The following is a 27,181-nucleotide window of genomic DNA, read 5'->3' as shown; positions in this document are numbered from 1 at the left end:
GAATTGCATTTACAAATGACTAGACCACCGGGTATTAGATGGGCCATCTTTTCAAATCTTCTATTTATATAAATAATAATACTAATTTTGACGGTCCTTGAACTCATCGTAGTTTGTTTACATGTATAGCTTTCTCCGACTTTCTAAGACGTGTTTTATGCCACTTGTTTTTCCGTCTCATTTTGTCCACCAAACTTTGAACGTGGTGCATGAATGCACAAAGGTGAGTTTTGTTGATGTTATTGACTTGTGTGGAGTGCTAATTAGACATTGTTGGTCACTGCATGACTGCAAGCTAATGGATGCTAACGTGCTATTTAGGGTAGCTTTACATACATATTGCTTCATTATGCCTCATTTGTAGGTATATTTGAGCTCATTTAGTTTCCTTTAAGTCCTCATAATATAATTTATGTATCATGACCTACTATCTGTATGTAACATGGCTTTTAATTTTTTGCGGCTCCAGACCGATTTGTTTTTGTATTTTTGAACCAATACGGCTCTGTCAGCATTTTGGGTTGCCGACACCTGGTCTAAAACATCGCCTTTGGCTACGATTGTATGCAGTATTGCGTAATTTCTGTTTTTTGGATTAGTGCACACACCAAAGTCCAGATACGTGAGAACTTAGTAGCCTGCTAAGTGAAAAAAATAAATACAAGCCCCTTCTTAGTGAACAGGTATCCTTGATTTAATGGTTGTACCTTCTAAAAAACACCAAATGTCCAGACACTTTGGCCCAGTTGCCCTAAACTTGTGGCTCAAAGACGTGGTTCTTCTTTCATATCAATGGCTGACTGACGTACTGCCGTGCTGTCTGGATATTATTGTATTACAGTACTTGCTAATTTCTTCTTCTGGTTATTTTCTGCTGTAGCGTGGTTTCTATTTGTATTCGGTTGAAGTGTACAATTATTCACATTTAAGCTCGTTTGATACTTTATAGTGCACCACTGACTATAGTACATCATAATGGCATATAATCAGAATATACTTTTTTTTTTCATTTTATTATAAACAAATATTTATTCCAAATTTCCATTGTTATATGGAGGAATATGTGCAACCAAAAATAATCTTTAATAAAATCAAATCAACTTTATTTATAAAGCACATTTAAAATGTACCACAGAGGTAGCCAAAGTTCTGTACAATGGACAGGTTAAAAGATAATACGAAGACCGAGCAAACAACACAACACAAACAGAACATGATACAAAATAAATAAATAAAACATAAAAACAGGTTGACAGCAGGTGTATAATGGGGCGCCATTGCAGGATGGATATCACTTAGTGTTAAAAGCCAAGGAATAAAAGTGTGTTTTTAAGAGAGATTTAAAAACAGGAAGAGAGGAGGCTTGTCTAACACTCAGAGGTAGGTCGTTCCAGAGCTTGGGAGCAGAAGCAGCGAAAGCTCTGTCACCTCTAAGCTTCAGCCTTGTGTCAGGGACCGTCAGTAGCAGCTGATCGGCTGATTTTAGGGATCGGGTGGGGCAGTAAAGCTGAAGGAGGTCGGAGAGATATGTTGGCGCGAGGTTGTTTAGACATTTAAAAACAAATAGAAGGAGTTTATGTTGTGTTCTTTTGATTTAATTCCATCAAAGGATTGTACCAGCCATCTCTTTTATGTGGGTAAAGTATTGCATTTATTCAGCTTGAAAAGTGCCTTTGCAGCTGTTCAGTGTGGTCAATCATTGAAAACTGATCTGTAGCTCCATTGGGAAAATACCAGATGTTAAAATCAACAGTTATTCATTTATCTGCATTTAACACGAATCTTAGTTGAAGTATTATTAATGGCAAGTTTATTGAATTGATTAAATAAACCAAATAACCATCAGTTATTGTTATACCCATAAGAGTGTGTAAGGCCTGCCCATATCAGTTCGAAGTAGCGGTTGCTATATCTGCTCTGTTGTCATTGTGTTTGGGGCTGTGTTCTTGCCAATAACAGCTGTTTTTTTTTTTTTGTCATGTAAAATAGCGGCTGCATGGCGAACTCCCTCTCAATGCAGACGAGCTGGAGAAAGTGTTTGACACGCTTGATTCTGACAACAATGGATATCTCACCCTCAATGAGTTCTCCAGTGGCTTTAGTATGTTCAGTTGTATGTTCTTGATCACAGTGCAGCTTGCAGTCTCATGTTTTGAATCTCACATTTTCTAGGTGAATTTCTGTATGGCAGGAAGATATCTTTAACTGAAAGTGTGGAGAATAAACCACTTTGTACAAAGTCTTCAGAGGTTCTCTACCAAAATCGGTGGGGAGAGAGCCATGCAATTTCAGATGAGGAGGAGAAACATTTTTCCATGCTAATGGAGAGCCTGGGAGCCAACAATGTCTTTGAAGAGTGAGTATTGTCCTTGTATGGACGTGTATTATCATTTCTTTCAATACTTGGTTTGCTACCTCAATTATTTAATTTACAAATACGTAATTAAATTGCAGTGTATAATGTTTGACCTACACATTGTAAATGTCTAAATTTGACAATCATCACTATTTATATCATCAGATACTTCTGTCATTGTTTTACGTACTTTCATTTATATGTGGCAGCTCACGAAAAAAAAATCTGGACTGCCACAAATACGTTTGTCGCTACCTGTTTGCCCTTATTCATAAATACATAACCATGTGACTGTGGCTTATTATTAAAGCACATACAGTATTGCTCTTCTCAACGAGCAGCACTGTGCCCCCCACTCTCCAGGCACCGGCCCAGTCTTGCTTCTGACATTTAAAAAAACAAAAAAAAAACATAAAAAGAAGAAACAAAGAACGTTTGTTTGTGTTTTCAAACGTATTAGTTTTTCTTTTCATGTTTTTGCTAACCTTTTGTCTCTCCCGCATAGCATCCTTATCCTTACATTAATTACATACAATGATGCATATTAGACAATGATGTTGCATAGATTGAATGATATTTATATAGCGCTTTTCTCAAGTGACTCAAAGCACTTTACATAGTGACACCCAATATCTAAGTTACATTTAAACCAGTGTGGGTGGCACTGGGAGCAGGTGGGTAGAGTGTCTTGCCCAAGGACACAACGGCAGTAACTAGGATGGCACAAGTGGGAATCGAACCTGCAACCCTCAAGTTGCTGACACGGCCACTCTACCAACCGAGCTATGCCGCCCCATAGATAGATTGTAGTACAGTGGGCAAAACACTGCAATTGTAGATAGATCTCTGCAACAACATATGCATATAAACCTGATGGGTATGTTGTACAATTGCCATGTATTGCAATAAAATTATATAGTGTTGCCAGATTTCGCAGTGTTAGCATTTGGGTATTCTATTTTGAGAACCGCAGTCACACAAAAAAATTAAATATAAAATACAAATTGAGATTCCTAATAATTACAGGGCATCTTTTCTCAAGACTTTCTTACGTGGATTAAAAACAACACATAATTGTACTTTTAATCAGCGTTATTGACATGTGTTTTATATTATTCTATCTCTTTTTGGTTACACGCAACTATGAATATTTATAACAATATCTACAACAATTGTTCAATGAAGTACAGTACATTTCTTTAAATAGTACACAGGGCTTGTGAACTATGGAATCTTGGAGCGTGCATTCAGAAATGAAAATTAAGTAAAAATCAAAACAAAGTATTTTCAAGTAAGATCATCCATCATAACCTATAAAGTTGAGCTTGGATTTTACGTAGTTGTCATGATTATTCCTGCTTTAATGTGTGTCATTGTGTTTTACTAATAACTACTTCTCCGCAATAATACTTAACACCTAAACATGCTCATCTACGATGTTTGTTAACCCCCTCATATCATCAGTCCGGCGGAGATGCGTACATTGTGGGCCCAGCTACGCCGGGACGAACCACACCTTTTATCCAATTTTGAGGACTTCTTGGCCAGAGTGACGTCGCAGATCATCGTTGCGAACCAGGAGAAAAGGGACATGGAGAGCGCTCTTAAAAGGTCAGGAGATATCTGAAGTATACTGAGCTTATCAGGGCTCTGTTATATTGACAGTGCAGCCAAATCTAATGCATTACAACCTAAATATTTGTGTATTAACTTGCCTGTTGCTTTACAGTGGATCCAGAAAGTATTCACAGTGCTTCACTTTTCCAAAATTTTGGTATGTTACCGCCATAACCACAACACCAGGGGGAGCTCCACAAACCACGTTAAACCCAGATTTCGATCTAACAAAGGTCTTAACTCATTCTCTTTCTATGCCACATCAATGTGGAATGCACTCCCAACAGGTATAAAAGTAAGTGCATCTCTATATTCCTTCAAAACCGCTCTAAAACAACACCTCCAGGCAACTTCAACAATTTACTAATACCCTCCTCCATTCACATCCCTTCTCCCCGGATTATAAACAACTCAAATGTACTTCTAATGTATATACTTGTTCTTATGCTATGTGAACTCACTATGTTCTCTGCTGGCTGTACATATCCTACTAAATAAGACCTACACTGTTTCAATGTCCACATTTCTCTGTTGATACAATTGTTGATGACTGAAGTTCTGATATCAACCAAAGCTCCTCATCCCACCCCCCGAATTGTAAATAATGTAAATAATTCAATGTACATACTATGATGATTAACTTGTGTGATGACTGTATTATGTTGATAGTATATATTTGTACCATGAATTGATTAACGTGGACCCCGACTTAAACAAGTTGAAAAACTTATTCGGGTGTTACCATTTAGTGGTCAATTGTACGGAATATGTACTGTACTGTGCAATCTACTAATAAAAGTATCAATCAATCAATTTCCAAAATGGAATTAGTTGTCTATCTGTGTTGGCCCTGCGATGAGGTGACGACTTGTCCAGGGCGTAACCCGCCTTCGCCCAATTGTTGCTGAGATAGGCACCAGCGACCCCAAAGGCAATAAGTGGTAGAAATGGATGGATGGAATTAATTCATTATTGTCTTTAAAATTCTGCACACAATACCCCATAAAGACAGTGTGAAATACACAAAAAGATCAAATAAAAATGTACATGTACATACGTATGCACAGCATTTGCTCAATACTTTGTTGATTCACCTTTGGCAGCATTTACAGCCTCAAGTCTTTTTGAATATGATGCCAAAAACTTGGCACAGTCATTCTTGGGCAGTATCGATCCGTCCTCTTTGCAGCACCCCTCAAGCTCCATCTGGAGAAGAATTGGTTTGAATCCAGGATGTCTTTGTACATTGCTGCATTCATCTTTTACTCTATCCTGACTAGTCTCCCAGTTCCTGCAACTGCACACCATCCCTACAGCATGATGATGCCACCACCATTCATCTCTGTAGGGATGGTATTGGCTTGGTGATGAGCGGTGCCTGGTTTCCTCCAATCAAGATGCCTGGCATTCACGTCAAAGAGTTCAATATTTGTCTCATCAGACCAAAGTTTTGTTTTTATGGTCTTTCAAGGTGCATTTTAGCAAACTTTTATGAATGAATGGCTTCTGTCTGGCCACTATACCATACATGCCTGATTGGTGGATTGCTGCAAATAAGGTTGTCCTTCTGGAAGGTTCTCCTCTCTCTACAGAGAAATGCTGTAGCTCTGACAGAGTGACCACCGGGTTCTTGGTCAACTTCCTGACTAGACTAAAATAAATGCAGCAATGTACAGAGACATCCTGGAAGAAAACCATCGCTTCGAATCCAATCTGATGGAGCTTAAGATGTGCTGCAAAGAGGAATGGGCAAAAAAAAAAAATGGGCGAAAATGCCCAAAGATAGGTGTGTATTTACGAAGATCTTCACCCAGGCCGTCATCCCATCATGCCTGAAGACTTCCACAATAATCCCGGTGCCGAAGAAGAACTCTGTCAGATGTCTGAATGACTACCGTCCAGTTGCACTTACACCTATAGCTATGAAGTGCTTCGAGAAGCTGGTACGGACCCATATCACCTCAGTCCTCCCTCCCGAGCTCGACCCACACCAGTTTGCCTACAGAGCCAACAGGTCCACAGAGGACGCCATCGCCACAGCCCTACACTCCTCCCTGGGTCACCTGGAGACGGGGGGAAGCTACGTGCGGCTGCTTTTTGTGGATTATAGCTCGGCATTTAACACCATTATTCCTGATAGACTGGTGTCCAAACTGTCAGACCTGGGTCTCTCGAACTCCATCTGCATGTGGATTAAGGACTTCTTATCCAACCGCCCCCAGAGGGTGCAGTTGGGGCGCCACATGTCATCAAGCCTGCACCTCAGTACCGGCTCTCCACAAGGCTGCGTGCTGAGCCCCCTTCTCTACTCCATCTACACATACGACTGCACACCTGCCCACTCCAGCAACTCCATCATCAAATTTGCGGATGACACCACCGTAGTGGGGCTCATCTCGGAGGGAGACGAGGCTGCATATCGGGATGAGGTGGAGAAGCTGTCGGATTGGTGCAAAGTCAACAACCTGGCCCTGAACACCTCCAAGACCAAGGAGCTGGTCATAGACTTCAGGAGGAAAAAAACGGACATCCTTCCCCTGATCATCAGTGGTGACTGTGTGGAGAGGGTCTCCGACTTCCGCTCCCTGGGAGTCCACCTGGCCAACGACCTATCCTGGAGCACCAACACCACGGCTACCATCAAGAAGGCACACCAGAGACTGCACTTCCTGAGAATACTCAGGAACAACCACCTCTCACAGGAACTGCTGGTGTCCTTCTACCGGTGCTCCATTGAGAGCATCCTGACCTACTGCATCTGCGTGTGGTTCAGCAGCTGCACGGCCGCAGAGAGAACGGCGCTCCAGAGAGTCATAAAGACCGCCCAGAAGTTAATCGGATGCCCCCTCCCCTCCCTGGCTGACCTGTACAGCTCCCGCTGTCTCAGGAAAGCACAGAGCATCCTGAAAGACCCATTCCACCCCGGGCACAGCCACCTGGAACTGCTACCCTCAGGCAGACGCTACAGGGTGCTAAAAGCGAGCACCAATAGACTAAAAAATAGCTTTTACCCAAGAGCCATAGTAGCACTAAACAGGCACTGAGTGTCCATATGTCCATCATGTCCTCATGTGTAATGTTTAAATGTTTTTCAATTTTTTTGGACTACAATGTGAAATAATGTTTTATTTATGTATACATAGATACATCTGTCATCTCTATCTTTTTTTTTTTAATTTATTTTTTATTTATTTTATTTATTTTTTTAAATTTATACTACCATATTGTATATGCACCTTAGGAGAAGCTGCTCCAATTTCGTTGTTCATTGAACCTGTTCATTGCAATAATGACAATAAAACTCTATTCTATTCTATTCAAAGCGTGTGGCATCGTATTCAAAAATACTCGAGGCTGTAATTGCTGCCTAAGGTGCATAATCAAAGTATTGAGCAAAGGCTGTAAATTCTAATGTACATGGGATTTTTTTTTGTTTTTTAGGGGTATTGAATGCAGATTTTTGAGAACAAAAAAGCGTTTACTCCATTTTGTAATAAGGCTGTAACATAACAAAATAATAACAAAAAAGTGAAGCGCTGTGAATACTTTTTACAGATGCACTGTACATGCATGTTTTACGTTCGTGTGATGCTAAGAGTGCCGTCCATACAAATATAACTTCTAATAGGAAAGCAGCGACACACGTTGATGAGATCCAGCGCCTTTATGAGGAAATGGAGCAGCAAATTAAGAATGAAAGAGATCGCATTGTGCTGCAGGTAAGACAAATATTAATATTTTAAAATTCTATCAAATGCCGCATCTCATTTTGAGCTCTTTTGCTTGCGAAATCCTTTTTTTTTTTTTTATGTCTGCACTGAAGGACGACAAGAAATTTGTGTCTCGCAGTCAAGACCTTGAGAAACAGCTTACCACCAAGGAGAAAGAGTTGGAACAGCTCTTTCAGAAGCAAAGGAGGGTGAGTGACAAGTGCACAGCGACTGAATTTTACCTCAATGTATTTCATCGGCAGGCGTGTGTAAAATTCTTATTTTGGAATTCAATTCATGTGAGGAATTTGAATTTGAATTGAATTGGCTTCACCCCACAATATGTTGAATCTGAATGTGGGATCAAGGATGTCCTTATGGCTTGTGCACTCGTGATTAAGACACTCGTGATTTAGGGCTATATAAATAAACTTTGATTGATTGATTGAATCAGATTTGAAATTAAAGGATGCGCAATCCAGTTTATTATATTTTACAGGAATTTATGATGGACAAATTACAGAAATGATTTATAATTTTCAACAAATGTTTAGGCCTAAACACTCAAATTCAACACACAGTCCTTCAATTTTGAAGTGTTTTTCTCCAATTTCCCAAAATTTGAAAGTTTAATACCCATTTATTTTTAGTGGTAAACTTACAAAATTGGCCAAAATACGAGCATGATAAAACTTGGTGTGCCAGGAATTACTTGTTCGGGTCATTACAATCAACAATACAGTAGTGCTACAGGTCAGTGGTTCTCAACCTTTTTTCAGTTTTTTTAATTCAAGTACCCCCTAATCAGAGCAAAGCATTTTTGGTTGAAAAAAAGAGATAAATAAGTAAAATACAGCACTATGTCATCAGTTTCTGATTTCTTAAATTGTATAACAGTGCAAAATATTGCTCATTGGGAGTGGTCTTTTTTTAACTATTTAAAAAAAAAATAATAATAAAATAAAAAGTTGTTGAAAAATAAACAAGTGATTCATTTATAAATTAAGATTTCTACACATAGAAGTAATCATCAACTTAAAGTGCCCTCTTTGTGGATTGTTATAGAGATCCATCTGGATTCATGAACTTGGTTCTAAATATTTTTCACAAAAGAAGAAATCTTTAACATCAATATTTATGGAACATGTCCACAAAAAAAATCTCGCTGTCAACACTGAATATTGCATTGTTGCATTTCTTTTCACAGTTTATGAACTTAAATTCGTATTTTGATTAAATATTATTCAATAAATATATTCATAAAGGATTTTTGATTGTTGTTAATTTTAGAATATTAAAAAAAAAAATCTCCCATACCCCTTGGCATACCTTCAAGTACCCCCAGGTGTACCCGTACCCCCATTTGAGAACCACTGCTATAGGTTAATTAATGTTTAGTGATAAGCTAAATAATCTTGGGACTTTGAGATTTGAAGATTTATACTGCTCTAATTATATTGGCATATTGATGGCTGCAGGCTATTAAATAATAATCACATAATCATATTATATTCAACTGCCATGTGATTTCTTTACCACCACTGGCCTCAACCACAGCTGGAGCATCAGTGCAAGGAGCTTCACAACGAGCAACATGTGACCAAGGTGGAGAACGTGAAGCTGAAGAAGACAAACGATGATCTCGCAAAGGAACTGGATCACACCAGTCAAGAGCTGCTCTCGGCACAGGAACAGCTGGGTCTGCTTCACCAGCAGTCCGCTTGTGTCCACAAAGAGATGGAAATGTGGGTAACAAGATTTGGGTCTTTCCTGCTGTTTTGGCCTTTTTATGTTTTCTACTCCCCCTACCCCCAAATGAAGCAATTATATGCCACAACCTAGCAGTACTTATGGCAATTCTAACACTGCATGTAATGTTGCTTGTCTCAGGGAAATAGACAGACTAACAGAGAGACTGCAGCGAGAGCGAGCCAGCCTTCTCAAACAGTTGGACCTGATGAGGTTTGAATACACTAAAGCTGCTTGTAACTGGAACTGTATTTCACAGCATTCTACTATTGGCCAACAATAACTCTCCTGATTCAGTGGTTCAAGCTGCAACTTACATCTCTCTTATTCTGCTGACATGTCATGTTCATCCCTAACAAACCTTGTCCGCATTTGCTGAGATATGTGGATACATGTGCTGGTTTTTTGAGGCCATACATTGTTACTATGTCAACAAGCATGTCAAGCATATACACCACCACTCACAAAAAAGTATTCATCTCTCGGGGGAATTACAGAATGAATTTAAGATACTATAAACTGTAACAGGAACATTTAACCTTTACATTTTTAACAATACAAGTCCTGATCATAGGATTGGATCAGAGGCCGATAGTCGCCTTTTTCAACCGATTGCTGAATGGCTGATTAGGTGTTACACCAAGCCGATCTTTACCACAGCTGTGTTCCAGTGATTATATGACTAAAGATTGTCCTCGTGTGAAAGATTCGTTCAAAAGGGATGCATGCTCAGAGAGAGACAATTACCATATTTTTCGGATTATAAATCGCTCCGCAGTATTTATCACACCGGCCGAAAATGCATAATAAAGAAGGGAAAAAAACATGTATAAGTCGCATTTTTGGGCAAAAGTTATTTGATAAAACTCAACACCAAGAATAGACATTTGAAAGGCGATTTAAAATAAATAAAGAATAGTGAACAACAGGCTGAATAAGTGTATGTTATATTAGATAGATTAGATAGTACTTTGTTTATTCCGTCAGGAGAGTTCCTTTAGGAAAATTAAAATTTTCAGCACAATCCCATTCAAGATCAGACAAACATTACAGGGAGACAGAACAGGATCGCTGACGGGTCTGCCGGCTTCCAGCGCCCCTTACAAAAAAGGTGAGATACAGGTAAACAAGGGGGGGAATGGGAAAAAAAATAGAAGATTAAAATAAAATAAAAAAATCGGTCTTAGCCTGGGCCCTGGAGAGGGGGTGCAGACTAAGGCCAAGGAAAAAACAACTCATAGCCATAGTACACATCCCTCTTACATGTGTGTTAGAGGGAAACATCAAAGAATACAGAGGACATTAAAGACATTAAAGCAGCAGATACAACCAGACACTTCTACATACAGCTATGAATAAAAAGTAAAAGAAACATATCCACTGTGGTGGCCTCTGCGGTGTTCCACGTCATCGTCCGCTGGGGTGGAGGGAGAATGGCCAGAGACGGGAGCAGACCCAACAAAGCAACCAAGACAGCCAGTGTCCAGTCCGAATGGATGAGAGAGGATACGTCCAAGGTGACTGAGGTGTCCGACACCTGCTCACCCAGCCAAGACACCGCCAAGCCTCTCCGTCCCAGCGATCAGTGCAAGCTCCGCAGTCCTGTCCCCTCATCCGCATCTCCTCCAGTCCCTCCAAACAGACTCCGGTGTGGCAGACACCCAGCAGCTGGTCTCCATGGCCAAAAGGCTGCCGAGAGACAGATCCAGAAGTCCACAAAAAAAGCACCACAGAGGTCACGAAAGTGCCAACCCTTGTCACACAGTCCCAAAGGGTCCTGGACCAAAAGGCAGAAATATATAATGACACATGAAAACAAGAGGGAAACACAAAAGGATGACACAAGAGCACAGAGCTCCTGCCAACAGCAGCCACTACAGCAGCGCCATCTTCAATATCAAATAATATTATTTATATCATTCACGAAAGAGACGAAGAAAATGTCAGCAATCGTCACACACACTTCAACAAATAAGAATTCAGCGGGGGAGGGTCATGGCAGCAATCGTCACACACACACAATGCCCGCTGAATTCTTATTTGTTGAAGTGTGTGTGACATAAATAACCAACTGAGAAGGTGCCTGCTACGTTAACCTAACATATTATGCTAAGAGTCATTCAAATAACTATAACATATAGAACATGCTATACCTTTACCAAACAATCTGTCACTCCTAATCGAGAAATCCGATGAAATCTTCTTCCTCGATGTCGCTTCTAAACAACTGCCAACTCCGAAGGTATACGCCGCTTCCTCTTGTCGTTTTCTGCTGCATATTTCACTACGTTCCAGCTTGTAATCTGCAGTACATGATTTCCTTTTTGATGCCATTTTCGTTCAGCCCTTCTCAGTTTTTACAAGTTACCTCCAATGATGAAATGATCAATTTTAATAGCTACGGCAGTAGCATATAGCATTCCATGACCCACAATGCACTTCTGCCATGACCCTCTCCCGCTGAATTCTTATTTGTTGAAGTGTGTGTGACGATTGCTGACATTTTCTTCGTCTCTTTCGTGAATGATATAAATAATATTATTTGATATTAAGGTAATGTGTTAATAATTTCACACACAAGTCGACAGTATGTCGCACCCCCGGCCAAACTGTGGAAAAAAAACAGCGACTTATAGTCCGAAAAATACGGTATATTTCCGTAATCCATGTTACACACATGCAGGTTTTTTATGAATTCTAGAAGGGTGTGCATTTTGCCAGAACACAGACTAGAATTTGCGAGCAAGCTGCAACAAACAGTCGTGTACCTACAGTGCAAAGCTGCTTCTAAAACTACTAATATTCCCCACTTTTACATAAAATAAACTTAATTTTCTTCCAATTATCATTATTACTTGAGGTTGAGAGAAAAAGGAATAGCTAAGCATGCCACACACACATCCATGCGCACACGTGCGAACAAATACACACACTTTTTGGACACAAGAAGCTAACACCTAAAGCTTCAATGTAAAGTTGGGGCCATTGATCCCAAGGTCGATCCTATCGATACCCAGTATAGTAAAACAGTACTAATACTAACAATACTTTTCTTATTATTACAAAATGTTTTTGGGGGTCTGTTTTGTAATTGTTTTCAAACTTAGAGAGTAAGTGTCTGGATACAGGAAATCTTTGAGGGCAACACCCAAATGATTTAAATGGTTGCTAGTAGTTTTTGCTTTTGTTTGTAGCTTTCAATACCACAAATTTAATACAGCGTCTGATTTGTCACAATACTAACAAATTCGAAAAAAAGAATAAAATAAGCTTTATAAAAATGTTTTACTGTGATTACTTTAATTACTTGCTATACATAATTTTTATTTTTATAATTTATCGTCAAAGTATCGGATCGGGATTTAAAATCGGAACAGATTTGAGGAAATCGGGTTTGGGGGCCAAATACAGTTAATGCACATGATTAATTTTGCTGTTCAACTTCTTTTTAGAGAAAATAAAATTGTGCAAAAAATACTGACAAAGTCAACAGTTGGACCTGTGCATTCAAAAGTCGAGAAAAGGTCCAATTTGGTTCACTTAAAGTTCTAATGTTTTTTCCTATCATCCTGAAGTTTCAACCAAAATCCAAATAATCCCTAAATGTTGGATTGCAACACTTGCACCCTTTTCAATGTATTTTCTTTCTTGCAGGGAAATGGACAAAGTTTTTCGGGACGAAAAAGACAGTGTCTTTCAGGTTTGTGTTGCATTTGAACATTTTTCGCAAGTGTTTTTCACTGCAGCCTCAAAGGTGGAAAAAACAATGAAGGTGATGACTCCTGTTTTGTCTACAGAAACCAAACAATTGTATGAGAACAAGATTCCAGCCAAAGTCTTTACCTAATGTTGGGACATACACTTACCTACCGTCTTGCCCAGAGATAATCAGAGGTTCCCTTCAGAGGATCATCTCCATTGAGGAGGACCACCTGCCGCACTTGCTGCAGCCCCAATCGCCTCTTGAACCATTTACTGAAGGAGAGGAATCAACCGACCAGGAGGACTCTATAGACTTGGTGATGAGCGATATTTACCCATCTTCTGCTCAGCCGCAGTGGTCAGAAGGAATTGGAGAATCAAGTCAGATTGCAACGTCTTTGAGGTGTCAACCCGTTGGCCAGGATACTAGCATACTTGTAAGCCCATCTTTGTTTGATTGCCTCCCTTCACTCCTTCATTTAATGCATGTTTTTTCCGTACGGAGGAGGAACGTGAACCATCATCGCCTGACCGCCTCTTCAAGATTGTCCTGGTGGGGAACTCCAGTGTCGGAAAGACCTCCCTCCTGCGACGGTTTTGTGACGACTGCTTTCACCCTGACACCTCTGCTACTGTTGGTATGTATAATTTCACATGCATCTTGGTGCTATTATCAGCTCATCGATTTACGCATCAAATGTGTTTGTAATTACTTATATTTGTTGTTGCGTTTCCTTTTAACCATGAAAAGTAGCAAGGTTAAGACTCACCTAACTTAAACCCACTTTACCAAATTGGGATGGTTTAGAGTTGAGGAAAGAGTACCGTATTTTTCGGACTGTAAGTTGCAGTTTTTTTCATAGTTTGGCAAGGGGTGCGACATACTCCGGAGCGACTTATGTATGAAATTATTAACACATTACCCTAAAACAGGGGTAGGGAACCTATGGCTCTCGAGCCAGATGTGGCTCTTTTGATGACTGCACCTGGCTCTCAGATAAATATTATCTGATGTTGCTTAACACGATAAGTAATCAATCAATCAATCAATGTTTACTTATATAGCCCTAAATCACTAGTGTCTCAAAGGGCTGCACAAACCACCACGACATCCTCGGTAGGCCCACATAAGGGCAAGGAAAACTCACACCCAGTGGGACATTAGTGACAATAATGACCCAATGGGACGTCGGTGACAATGATGACTATGAGAACCTTAGAGAGGAGGGAAGCAATGGATGTCGAGCGGGTCTAACATGATACTGTGAAAGTTCAATCCACAATGGATACAACACAGTCGCGAGAGTCCAGTCCAAAGAGGATCCAAGACACAGCAGCGAGAGTCCCGTTTACAGAGGAGCCAGCAGGAAACCATCCCAAGCGTAGGCGGACCAGCAGCGCAGAGATGTCCCCAGCCGATACACAGGCGAGCAGTACATGGCCACCGGATCGGACCGGACCCCCTCCACACGGGAGAGTGGGACATAGAAGAAAAAGAAAAGAAACGGCAGATCAACTGGTCTAAAAAGGGAGTCTATTTAAAGGCTAGAGTATACAAATGAGATTTAAGGTGAGACTTAAATGCTTCTACTGAGGTGGCATCGCGAACTGTTACCGGGAGGGCATTCCAGAGTACTTCCGCTGGTAATCGCAGTGTTAAAAATAACGTTCAAAATATAAAACACTCTCATGCATTTTAATACATCCATCCGTTTCTATCGCACCTGTTCAAGAAGTCGCATTAATGGTCAAAAGTATTTTATTTATTATTGGTTACCTTCAGAAAAACAATGTTTTTAATAAGAATAAGAGATGCTGTCATGTCTTGTGATCGTGTTTTGTTTAGTTATGTTCTGTTTTGCTTAAGACTCCATTGTTTCCCGTTTTCGCACTCCCTTGTTTGCTTTGTTACCATGACTACCAATCAGTTCACCTGTCCTCACGACTCACGCACCTGATTCATTTGAACTCACGCACCTGTTTTCAATCACCACATCACTATTTAAGCCTGTCATTTTCTGTTGGTCGTCCTGGCGTCATTGTGTTCGTTCCATGCTCTGTTCTTGTTTCATGCCAAAGTTCATGCTGTTCTTTTCTAGTCACAGTAAGTCTTTTTTGCGTTATGTTCATAGTTTATGTTAAAGTGTTAGTTTTGTTTCTTTAGCCAAGTTGTGCCTCCGCAGTGAGCGCTTTTTGTTTGTACCTTTTTAGTCACAGTTAAATCAAGTTTTTACCTAAACGCCATGTCCCGAGTTGTCCGTCTGCCTTCCTGGAAGAACGACGCTGCAGCAAGCTGTGACCCCCCCCGCCGTGACAGATGCACACATTTAGTTGTTGTAATCAGGGAAAGTCCAAATAAAAGAGGAGGCGTAGAATTCTCTTGTCAGAGCCTGGGACGACACTGTACAAGGGTACAGGTCTACGCATTTCTCCTCGTTGAGCTAAACTGAATCCAGTCTCTGTTTAATTCCTTGCTTCTTGTCTGTTTAATAGATGGCATCAGTGTTTGAACCTGACAGTTGTATTCAGTGTTAAAAATATTATACGGCTCTCAAGGAAATACATTTTAAAATATGTGGCTTTCATAGCTCTCTCAGCCAAAAAGGTTCCCGACCCCTGCCCTAAAATATCAAATACTATTACTTACCTAATTCGCGGAAGAGATGAACAAAATGTCAGCAATCGTCACACACACGTCAGTAATCGTCACACGCTTATCAACCAATAAGAATTCGGCGGGGGGAGGGTCATGGCAGAAGTGCATTGTGGGTCATGGAATGCTAAATGCTATATGCTACTGCTGTAGCTATTAAAATGGATGATTTCATCGTTGCAGCAGAAAACCAAAAGAGGAAGCGGCGCATATCTTTGGAGTTGGCAGAGTTGTTTAGAAGCGACATCGAGGAAGAAGATTTCATGGGATTTATGGATTAGGAGTGACATTGTTTGGTAAACGTTTAGCATGTTCTATATGTTATAGTTATTTGAATGACTCTTAGCATAATATGTTAGGTTAACATAGCAGGCACCTTCTCAGTTGGTTATTTATGCCTCATATAACGTACACTTATTCAGCCTGTTGTTCACTATTCTTTATTTATTTTAAATTGCCTTTCAAATGTCTATTCTTGGTGTTGGGTTTTATCAAATACATTTCCCCCCAAAAAGGCGACTTATATATGTTTTTTTTTCCTTCTTCATTATGCATTTTCGTCCGGAGCGACTTATAATCCGAAAAATACGGTACACCAAATCGCAATGTGGTTGGTATTCAAAATACTCAGAAAAACTGTTCCCGAGTACCTGTCGAACTATTTCACCAGAGTAAGTGATGCTCACAGGTACTACGCGAGAGGGAGTTCCCCAGACCTCGTCCCCCCCAAAATCAAGACTCTCATGGGAAAAAATGCATTCTACTATAGTGGAACGCACCTTAAAATTCGAACTTCCTTACTAAATTTTAAAACTGCCATAAAATCATGGCACCTGATCTGAACAAAAATTGATCTCAGGCAACTTTCTGAAGCGTCAAACAGGTTTATATGTGGTTATAGTGTATATCCGTCCATCCATTTTCTACCGCTCGTCCTGTTCGGGGTCGCGGGGGGTGCTGGAGGCGGAAGGCGGAGTACACCCAGGACAAGTTGCCACCTCATCACAGTGTACCGTATTTTGCGGAGTATAAGTTGCACCTGCCGAAAATGCATAATAAAGAAGGAAAAAAAACATATATAAGTCGCACTGGAGTATAAGTCACATTTTTGGGGGAAATGTATTTGATAAAACCCAACACCAAGAATAGACATTTGAAAGGCAATTTAAAATAAATAAAGAATAGTGAACAACAGGCTGAATAAGTGTACGTTATATGAGGCATAAATGACCAACTGCTATGTTAACCTAACATATTATGGTAAGAGTCATTCAAATAACTATAACATATAGAACATGCTATACCTTTACCAAACAATCTGTCACTCCTAATCACTAAATCCCATGAAATCTTATACGTCTATCTCTTACGTGAATGAGCTAAATAATATTATTTGATATTTTACGGTAATTTGTTAATAATTTCACACATAAGGCGCTCCTGAGTATAAGTCGCACCTCCGGCCAAACTATGAAAAAAACTGCAACTTATAGTCCGAAAAATACGGTATATATATTTTCTCAAGGGACAAGCTGTAGAAAATGGAGTCAACATGTGCATAATCATGTACATAATGTATATACCCCGTCCCCCCTATTTTTTGTATATATTGTTTTTTAAATCACCTGACATGTATACTGTGTGTATGTACATAATTTATCAATGTGTTTACGTATTTTTTTATACACATGTTAAAGGTTGTATATCTTTTATTATCGAATGTATCAAATGTGATGAATATTTAATGGACCACAACGGAAACAGGCCTTTTGGCTTTTTGTGCTATCCATTTGCCTTTTTAAAGCATTTCATGGATTCGATTCTTTAAGACGTCAATAAACGTCGCAATCAATCAATCAGTTAAAACTTGATGCTAATGTGTGCAGGTATAGACTACAGTGTGAAGGCTATAATAGTCGACAACAGCCAGGTGGCACTGCAGATCTGGGATACAGCAGGACAAGAAAGGTAACATTAATTAGTCACAGATTTGAATTTCCTTACCCTCAGTAATTTTTTCATGTAGTTTGGTATTGAAGTTAACGTTTTAAATAAAAAATAATAAAAAACGAGGCTGCCCTGCTTTTTTATATCAAAGTCCTCCGAGGCTAAAAAGTGCTGTTACTGATGTACTGTACAAAAAAAAGCTAGTTTTATTATCATAATTTAATATTGGCCCTAGTGTGTGAATGTGAGTGTGAATGTTGTCTATCTGTGTTGGCCCTGCGATGAGGTGGCGACTTGTCCAGGGTGTACTCCGCCTTCCACCCGATTGTAGCTGAGATAGGCGCCAGCGCCCCCCGCGACCCCAAAAGGGAATAAGCGGTAGAAAATGGATGAATGGATAATATTGGGGCGGTATAGTTCGGTTGGTAGAGTGGCCGTGCCAGCATCTTGAGGGTTCCAGGTTCGATCCCAGCTTTTGCCATCCGATTCACTACCGTTGTGTCCTTGGGCAAGACACTTACCCACCTGCTCCCAGTGCCACCCACATCGGTTTATATGCAACTTAGATATTGGGTTTCACTATGTAAAGCGCTTTGAGTCACTAGAGAAAAGCGCTATATAAACATAATTCAATTCAAAATTCAACTACATTTTGCTGAGCATTTAGTTTTTTTGTGCAACATATTGCCGGTCCCACACAAGAACAAGGCCACTCTTTGGATTTTGTAATAGCACATAATCTTGATATATACTTAAAGTATAGATATGTAATGCTCTATGACCATATACCTGTGTTGTTTGAATTCTATTCGCCTTGTCACGTGGAATAAACGTGCACCTCTGCGCCGCGTAATTAAAGCATTCACTGCTGCTGAGCTCTCCTTTTGCCTTTTTAATTCCGCCTTGGACACACTGCCTTCCTCTCTCTTTAAACGCAAAAGATTTGATCAACTTGTTGTCACATTCTTGATTCTAATGCTCCTTTTAAATCCATGCGCTCTAAAGCCATGGTTAAATGATGTGGTAAGAGAGGCCAGGCATCAGTGCAGACAGGCAGAGCGTAAATCAAAGAAGGATAAGCTTCATGTTTCCTTTGCTATCTTAAAAGACTCCTGGAAAGAGTATCAGAACCTTCTGAGGGTAGAAAAGAACAAGCATTTTTCATTACAAGTAATTTCAACAACTCACATGTTTTATTCAATACAATTGATTCTTTTTTTAAGTGTTCCCCAATCCATATGCTTGGAAGCTTCACCAGAGGTCTGTGGAAAATGTTTCAACTGTTTTACTGATAAAGTTGACACAAATGAGGCAAATATTTGTCTCCCATCTTTTGAACATTCTATTTCTGTCACCTGTCCATTCACCTTTGAGCATTTGTGCTGTCTCTGTCCTCGCTCAACAACATTTTATCACAGCTCAAACCTGCAGCATTTTCCACTGACTTAATGCCACCTTGTCTGTTCAAAGACGTCCGGGATGTCGTCGCCCACCACGTCCAGGAAATAATAAACAGCAGTCTTGCTTCAGGGACTGTCCCAAATTATTTGAAGCAAGCTGCTGTGGAACCTCTGCTAAAGAAACCAAACTTGGATCCCTCTAGCGCAGGGGTCGGCAACCTTTACCACTCAAAGAGCCATTTTGACCCAATCACAAAGTAAAGAAAACAATGGGAGCCACATAACTCTTTTGAAATTTATAATGAAATAATACTGCATACAGAGTTTTTAAATCTTTTTGCTATGAATAAACCAGGGGTCTCAGACACGCGGCCCGCACCTTAACATGAAAATGTAATATTAGGACGGCCCGCGAGTTTTATATGAATGCCGCTTGACACCTGCCAACTGTCCCAATTCTCCCGGGAGACTCCCGGATTTCAGAGTGATTATTCTCTCGAATATACGCTGGTGTTAACCCGATGAACAATAATAAGGGCGTACAATGATGTCACTACTGCCCTCTACAGCTTGTACAAATACCTTGCCAGCCCAAAGAATTTTTTGACGAGGCTATTGCAGACACACGTAAGAGACTGCAAGGCATCCTTATTCAACAGCAATACAGGTTACACTGAGGGTGGCTTTTTAAACAACTTTAGCACTCTTACTAATATGCGCCACACTGTGAACCCACACCAAACAAGAATGACAGACACATTTCAGGAGAACATCTGCACTACAACACGACAGAACAAATACCCAGAATCTCATGTATCCTGACTCTTCCGGGCTCCATTATACACCCAGCTACCACCAACCAAAACCCCAAACCCCCACCCCTCCGTGCTTCGGTTGAGGTGGGCGGGGTTGGGTTGGTGGTAGCTAAGTGTATAATGGAGCCCAAAAGAGTCAGGATACATGGGTTTCTGGGTATTTGTTCTGTCGTGTTTATGTTGTGTTTATAGTGCGGATGTTCTCCTGAAATGTGTTTGTCATTCTTGTTTGGTGTGGGTTCACAGTGTGGCGCATATTAGTAAGAGTGTTAAAGTTGTTTATATCACACCCCTCAGTGTGACCCGTATGGCTGTTGAACAAGTATGCCTTGCAGTTGCACATGCGTTCGGATAGAGATCACATCCAAAATGTGACCGGACGGTCGGGACGCAAATATCACGATGTAAATCCTGGCGCGATGACATGTAAAAAGGGTGTTCGAGGCATTGTCATCACGGCACGCCGTCAAAGTTGATGTCTGGGTGAAAATCGAAATATGAATGCCCTCGAGATTTCTGATAGAGACTTTAAAATTGGAAATCTACCGTAGGCGGCTGAGCCACATCAGAGTGGTCAAAGAGCCGCAAGCGGCTTCGGAGCCGCGGGTTGCCGACCCCTGCTCTAGCGAATCAAATTTTAGACCCATTTTGAACCTTCTTTTTATTTCAAAAATTTTAGAGAAAGCTTTTTTTTTTACAATTACTGTCTTATCTTGATGTTTTTCGGTCCAGTTTTAGAGCCTGTCATAGCACCAAATCTGCGCTTTTAATGTTTTGTAACTACCATTTAATATCCACTGAGTCTGGCGATTCTGCCATTTTATTTTTTTTTAGATCTAATTGCTGCATTTGACTTTGTAGATTAGTCGCTTGTAACAATGAGTGGATTTAAGAAGCAAACCCTTGAAATGGTTCAGGTCATATCTGACACACAGACCATTTTAAGATTTAAACTGATGATTCAGCTTCAGCCTGGGCTCCGTTGTCCTGTAGTGTCTCTCAAAGCTCGATTCTTGGACCAAACCTGTTTTCAGAGTACATCCGGCCCATTCAACACATAAAAAAAAAATGTTATGTGTCGTGTTGTCTTTATGCTGATGATATGCAGGAGTGCAAAATCACTTTTAAATTGTCTTGACATAAGAGCATGGTTGGAGGTAAGTGTTCTAAACTTAAATGAGAACAAGACAGCAATCCTTTGATTCAAAGGTAGAACGCAATGCTCATCGGAGGAACCTAGATCTTAAGCCTTATTTTAAACTCCCGGTCACAAATTGTTGTTTTAAGTTTGAAGTTTGACAAGGATTTTTAATTGGAACTGCAGAATAACTCGATCCAGTTTTTATCATCAGAGACTTATAGCAAAAATTAAATCAGTTTTATCTTTTAACTACTTTATGCTGGTAATTCATGCTTTCATTGAATCACGTTTGGACTATTGCAACTCAACCACTCGATTGCAGCTTGTCCAAAATCCTGCTGCTCGCCTTTTAACTGGCACTAAAAATCATGAGCACATTACCCCTATTTTAGTATCCTGTCATTGGCTCCCAGTTCATTTTAGAATTAATTTAAAAAATGTATTGTTTGTTCTTAAATCTCTTTACGGATTATCCATCCATCCATCCATTTTCTACCGCTTATTCCCTTTCGGGGTCGCGGGGGGCGCTGGCGCCTATCTCAGATACAATCGGGCGGAAGGCGGGGTACACCCTGGACAAGTCGCCACCTCATCGCAGGGCCAACACAGATAGACAACATTCACACACTAGGGCCAATTTAGTGTTGCCAATCAACCTATCCCCAGGTGCATGTCTTTAGAAGTGGGAGGAAGCCGGAGTACCCGGAGGGAACCCACGCATTCACGGGGAGAACATGCAAACTCCACACAGAAAGATCCCGAGCCTGGATTTGAACCCAGGACTGCAGGACCTTCGTATTGTGAGGCAGACGCACTAACCGTGAAGCCCTCTTTACGGATTAGCGCCACAAAATTAATATTTGACCCTTTTAAAAATGTACGCCTGCTGATCAGTTTCTTCTTCTTGTCCCAAAAATACTGTTTTAAATCCAGAGGGATCGTGCATTTTCTGCTGTGTTTCCAAAACTTTGGAACAATATCCCTCTTACTTTTCAGACTGCTCCTTCTTTACTACTCCTTGGATTTTTAACCATCATGACAGTTGTGTGATTTTAGTCTATTTTCCTCTTATTGTATGTATTGTATACATTTATTCTCTTTTTAGTTAAATGTTTATTTTACAATTGGTTCTCTTAAATTTTATACTTATTCTATACTTTTTTGAACTCCTGTGCAGCTTTTTGTGAAACTTGTATTGTTTTTTTAAATGTGCTATATCATTAAAATTGGATTGAATGAGATGTTTCTCTTTTAGAAATGCACTATTTTAAAATCTTTGTCCTTTTCTTCTCCGCGGTCAGGTATCGAAGCATAACCAAGCAATTTTTCCGCAAGGCTGATGGTGTGGTTGTGATGTACGACATAACAGTTGAGCAGAGCTTCACAGAAGTCAGACACTGGCTGACAAGTGTCAAGGTAATGCTGACTCGGATTTGCCCTCATTAAACCTACTCAAAGAATAAATGTTCAACATGCAGACGTTTTAATCCAGCATGACTTTCTCTTCCGATTTTTAGGAAGGAGCTGGGGACAGCATCGCTGTAATGTTGTTGGGAAACAAAACTGACTTACAGATTGAAAGACGAGTTCAGAAATCAGTGGGTGAAAGGCTCGCTGAGGTGTGTTGTCATCAACTTAAAGGCCTACTGAAATGAGATTTTCTTTTTGAAACGGGGATAGCAGGTCAATTTTATGTGTCATACTTGATAATTTCGCGATATTTTTGCTGAAAGGATTTAGTAGAGAACATCGACGATAAAGTTCGCAACTTTTGGTCGCTGATAAAAAAAGTCTTGCCTGTACCGGAAGTAGCAGACGATGTGTGCGTGACGTCAAGGGTTGTAGGGCTCCTGACATCCTCACATTGTTTATAATCATAGCCACCAGCAGCAGGAGCAATTCGGGCCGAGAAAGCGACGATTTCCCCATTAATTTGAGCGAGGATGAAAGATACGTGGATGAGGAAAGTTAGAGTGAAGCACTAAAAAGAAAAAGAAAGAAAAGGCGACGGCTCCAGGCGGCGGCAGTGGGAGCAATTTCAGATGTTATTAGACCCATTTACTAGGATAATTCTGGAAAATCCCTTATCTGCTTATTGTGTTAATAGTGTTTTAGTGAGATTATAAAGTCATACCTGAAAGTCTGGAGGAGCCAAGATCACAGCTGCCTTTTTGACAGCTGCAGGAGGAGGTCGCATAATCCGCTGAAGTCTCCGGTAAGAGCAGACTTAATATCACAATTGGTTGACATGTGGTAGAGAAACATGTTCGCTTGTCCGCTTTGTGTCAAAGCTTCACAACAAACAAACAAACACCGGCTGTGTTTCGGTTGCTGAAGGCAGCTGCAATCCACCGCTTTCCACCAACAGGATTCTTCTTTGACGTCTCCATTATTAATTGACCAAATTGCAAAAGATTCAGCAACACAGATGTCAAAAATACTGTGTAATTAAGCGATGAAAAGAGACGACTTTTAGCAGTGAGTGGTGCTGGGCTGAAATGTCCGCTCCAACCAATAACGACACAAGCACGCGTCAACATCAGCGTCATCATTCCGTGACGTTTTCAACAGGATACCTCGCGGGAAATTTAAATTTGCAATTTAGTAAACTAAAGCGGCCGTATTAGCATGTGTTGCAATGTTAATATTTCATCATTGATGTATAAACTATCAGACTGCGTGGTGGGTAGTAGTGGCTTTCAGTAGGCCTTTAAGTTCTATAGTGTACATACAGGGCAATGGGACCCATTTGCAGAACTGTTGGGCATGTGGTTCTGGGTTTAAATCCCATTTCGGACTTCTCTCTGGAGTTTGCATGTTTGCTCATGTGTGCGTGGATTTACTCTAACTTGTACATATGTGTAATGTGTGTATTTGCAGGACTGTCAGATGACTTTCTTTGAGTGCAGCGCACGCTCAGGACATAATGTAACGGAGGCCATGTTTCATCTGGCCAGGTGAGCAAAATCTATCCATTTGATGTTGGGTCAGTTCTTGCAACAGCAAAATAAAGTAAAACTTTGTTCTATACAGTTTACAAAGTATGACTTGTATGTAGTTCATGAAAGTTTGGGTCAGTAAAGTAAATGTTGGTTTCCAATGTCACAATACAATACATATTTCAATCATCAACCCATGTTTATTTATATAGCCCTAAATCACAAGTGTCTCAAAGGGCTGCACAAGCCACAACAACGTCCTCTGTTCAGATCCCACATCAGGGTAAGGAGAAGAAAGAAAAGAAACGGCAGATCAACTGGTCTAAAAGGGAGGTTTATTTAAAGGCTAGAGCAGTGGTTCTCAAATAGGGTATGCGTACCCCTGGGGGTACTTGAAGGTATGCCAAGGGGTAAGTGAGATTTTTTTTAAAATCTTCTAAAAATAGCACCAATTCAAAAATCCCTTATACATATATTTATTGAATAATACTTCAACAAAATATGAATGTAAGTTCATAAACTGTGAAAAGAAATACAACAATGCAATATTCAGTGTTGACAGCTAGATTTTTTGTGGACATGTTCCATAAATATTGTTGTCAAAGATTTATTTTTTTGTGAATAAATGTTAAGAATTAAGTTTATGAATCCAGATGGATCTCTATTACAATCCCCAAAGAGGGCACTTTAAGTTGATGATTACTTCTATGTGGAGAAATCTTTATTTATAATTGAATCAAGTTATTTGTCTATCTTTTTTTCCAAATAGTTTAAGAAAGACCACTACAAATGAGCAATATTTTGCACTGTTATACAATTTAATAAATCAGAAACTGATGACATAGTGCTGTATTTTACTTCTTTATCTCCTTTTTTCAACCAAGAATGCTTTGCTCTGATTAGGGGGTACTTGAATTAAAACAAACTTCACAGGGGGTACATCACTGAAAAAAGGGTGACAACCACTGGGCTAAAGTATACAAATGAGTTTTAAGGTGAGACTTAAATGCGTCTACCTAGGTAACATCTCAAACTGTTACCGGGAGGTCATTCCAGAGTACTAGAACCCAAATAAAAAACGCTCTGTAGCCCGCAGTCTTTTTTGGGGCTCTGGGAATCACTAATACGGAGTTCTTTAAACGCAAATTTCTTGCCTGGACATATGGTACAATACAATCGGCAAGATAGGATGGAACCAGACCGTGTAGTATTTTATACGTAAGTAGTAGAACCTTAAAGTCACATCTTAAGTGCACAGAAGCCAGTGCAGGTGAGCCAGTACAGGCGTAATGTGATCAAACTTTCCTGTTCTTGTCAAAAGTCTAGCAGCCACATTTTGTACCAACTGTTATCTCTTAATGCTAGACATTGGGCGACCCGAAAATGATACATCACAGTAATCAAAACAAGATGTAATGAAAGCTTGAATAATGATCTCAGCATCGCTAGTGGAAAAAAATGGAACAAATTTTAGCGATATTACGGAGATGATATCGAGTAGTTTTTTGTATATGGGACTGTTAATGCAAAGCCTGCCTTTCGCACAACAACCTTACTGTATCAAAGTGCTCATGTAATCAATGTGTCTGCTAAAATTATGGAATGGATGAGGAGTGGGTGCAACTGCAAGGTGCAAAGGGGGAGACAAGTATCTTACTCTAACTTGTGTTAGTGACACTTTTGTCAAATGGGACAAAATTAAATTGATATTTAAAAAAATTCTTAATGTGTCCTTAATTATAATTGGAATCAAATACATGTGTTTAATGCATCATTATATAATTTCATGTAAAATTACATTCAATTATATAATTGATTTGTTTCATTATTTCATGAATACATTTTTGTTTTTTAAACCCCAATTTAGATTTTGAAGGATAAAACAATTTACGGAGGTTCATAAAATTATCAATGAAAAAAAAAACTGTGAAATAATTAATATAAATATGAAATCATTTTTATCATGAAATAATTAATACATAATACAATTATGAAATCAAAAATGTAATTATGAAATAGTTGTTAAAATCTTGAAATAAACAATGAAAAAAAAATAATGAAATTAATAAATCATGAAATATTTTTATTAATTAAATCAATAATTAATGTAATATATTAAATAAATAATGTACACATTTATTACACATGTATGTATTTATTTCCAAATATACTTGATTATTGACGCATTTAAGTATTAATTCACAGACTTATTTATTTCATTTTGTCCTATTTGACCCTCCATACAGTGGTGCACAAACATTTTGCCTCTCAGGGCCAAATTTAAATGTTGCCAATGGGCTACGGACAAAAGAAGATATACGATGTAGGATTGAAGAGTTTTGCCCCATACTGCCAAATAAGGTATTGGAGATTGTAATGTTGAATGAATGGCAACTAGATCGCTTTGTAGACATGCCATCAATGATTGTGTGGGCTTGAAATAGGTCAGTATGGCTACGTATTGAATTCTAATTTCTAGTGGTTGACCTGACTGACTTCTGTGAAGGCAGTTTGGGTTCAGTTTCCAACCGTGTTTTCCTCAGAAGTACATGTCAATTGTGGCAGTGGAGGCGGGTAGATGACATTATGACTCATAATTATGAGTGATCATGCTTTCCTGTTAGTCGCCAAAGCTGTCAGATAAGACCAGAAATTGCAAAAAACAAACATCTAAAGGAGTCTGAATAAAATTGATTCAATATTCTTAATAGTCAATTCATCATGGATATATACTATATGTACAGCCACGCAATCTGGCCATTAAAAAGAAATATAGACTATCAAAGTTATATATATATATTCATGGTGTGACTACTGTACAATACAATTATAAGTAAGCATTTATTAAATATTTAAAAAAAAGCCAGCATTTATTGTCCGGATGATAATAATAATAATTATATATATAAATAAATATTCAGGTTACAAGAGGTAGAAAATGGACTGATGGAAGGTTACTGTGGTTATACAGTGTTCAATACCGGGATAGAGTGGAATATACGGTCAGGAAAAAACACAGAGGCTATTTCATCCCTACAAGCCTGTTTTACAGGTTTCCCTGGTCTTCAGGGGATTTTATTGAATAAAATTCACGGTTAGTGCATATGCCTCACAATACGAAGGTCCTGAGTAGTCCTGAGTTTAATCCCAGG

At 39.5% G+C, this 27,181-nt stretch overlaps 1 protein-coding gene across 4 annotated transcripts in view; it reads left to right on the top strand.

Moving 5' to 3' along the window:
• Positions 1–27,181, top strand: part of LOC133563668 (EF-hand calcium-binding domain-containing protein 4B-like) — a 49,574-nt gene that overhangs the window by 19,407 nt on the left and 2,986 nt on the right. For 3 of the 4 annotated variants that reach the window (XM_061917933.1, XM_061917932.1, XM_061917934.1), the window contains 14 exons: positions 1,990–2,101; positions 2,173–2,356; positions 3,821–3,967; positions 7,602–7,692; positions 7,797–7,892; positions 9,241–9,428; positions 9,574–9,645; positions 13,087–13,132; positions 13,230–13,571; positions 13,640–13,772; positions 17,674–17,755; positions 22,392–22,506; positions 22,608–22,709; positions 23,971–24,047. In XM_061917933.1, the coding sequence (XP_061773917.1) occupies positions 1,990–2,101; positions 2,173–2,356; positions 3,821–3,967; positions 7,602–7,692; positions 7,797–7,892; positions 9,241–9,428; positions 9,574–9,645; positions 13,087–13,132; positions 13,230–13,571; positions 13,640–13,772; positions 17,674–17,755; positions 22,392–22,506; positions 22,608–22,709; positions 23,971–24,047 (1,787 nt within the window). The remainder of the gene's footprint in view (positions 1–1,989; positions 2,102–2,172; positions 2,357–3,820; positions 3,968–7,601; positions 7,693–7,796; positions 7,893–9,240; positions 9,429–9,573; positions 9,646–13,086; positions 13,133–13,229; positions 13,572–13,639; positions 13,773–17,673; positions 17,756–22,391; positions 22,507–22,607; positions 22,710–23,970; positions 24,048–27,181) is intronic. The other variant, XM_061917935.1, reaches the window with a different exon arrangement.

Source organism: Nerophis ophidion, linkage group LG12 (genome assembly GCF_033978795.1).
Source record: "Nerophis ophidion isolate RoL-2023_Sa linkage group LG12, RoL_Noph_v1.0, whole genome shotgun sequence".
In the NCBI taxonomy this organism is placed as follows: Eukaryota; Metazoa; Chordata; class Actinopteri; order Syngnathiformes; family Syngnathidae; genus Nerophis; species Nerophis ophidion.
This window is presented reverse-complemented; position numbering and strand designations above follow the sequence as displayed.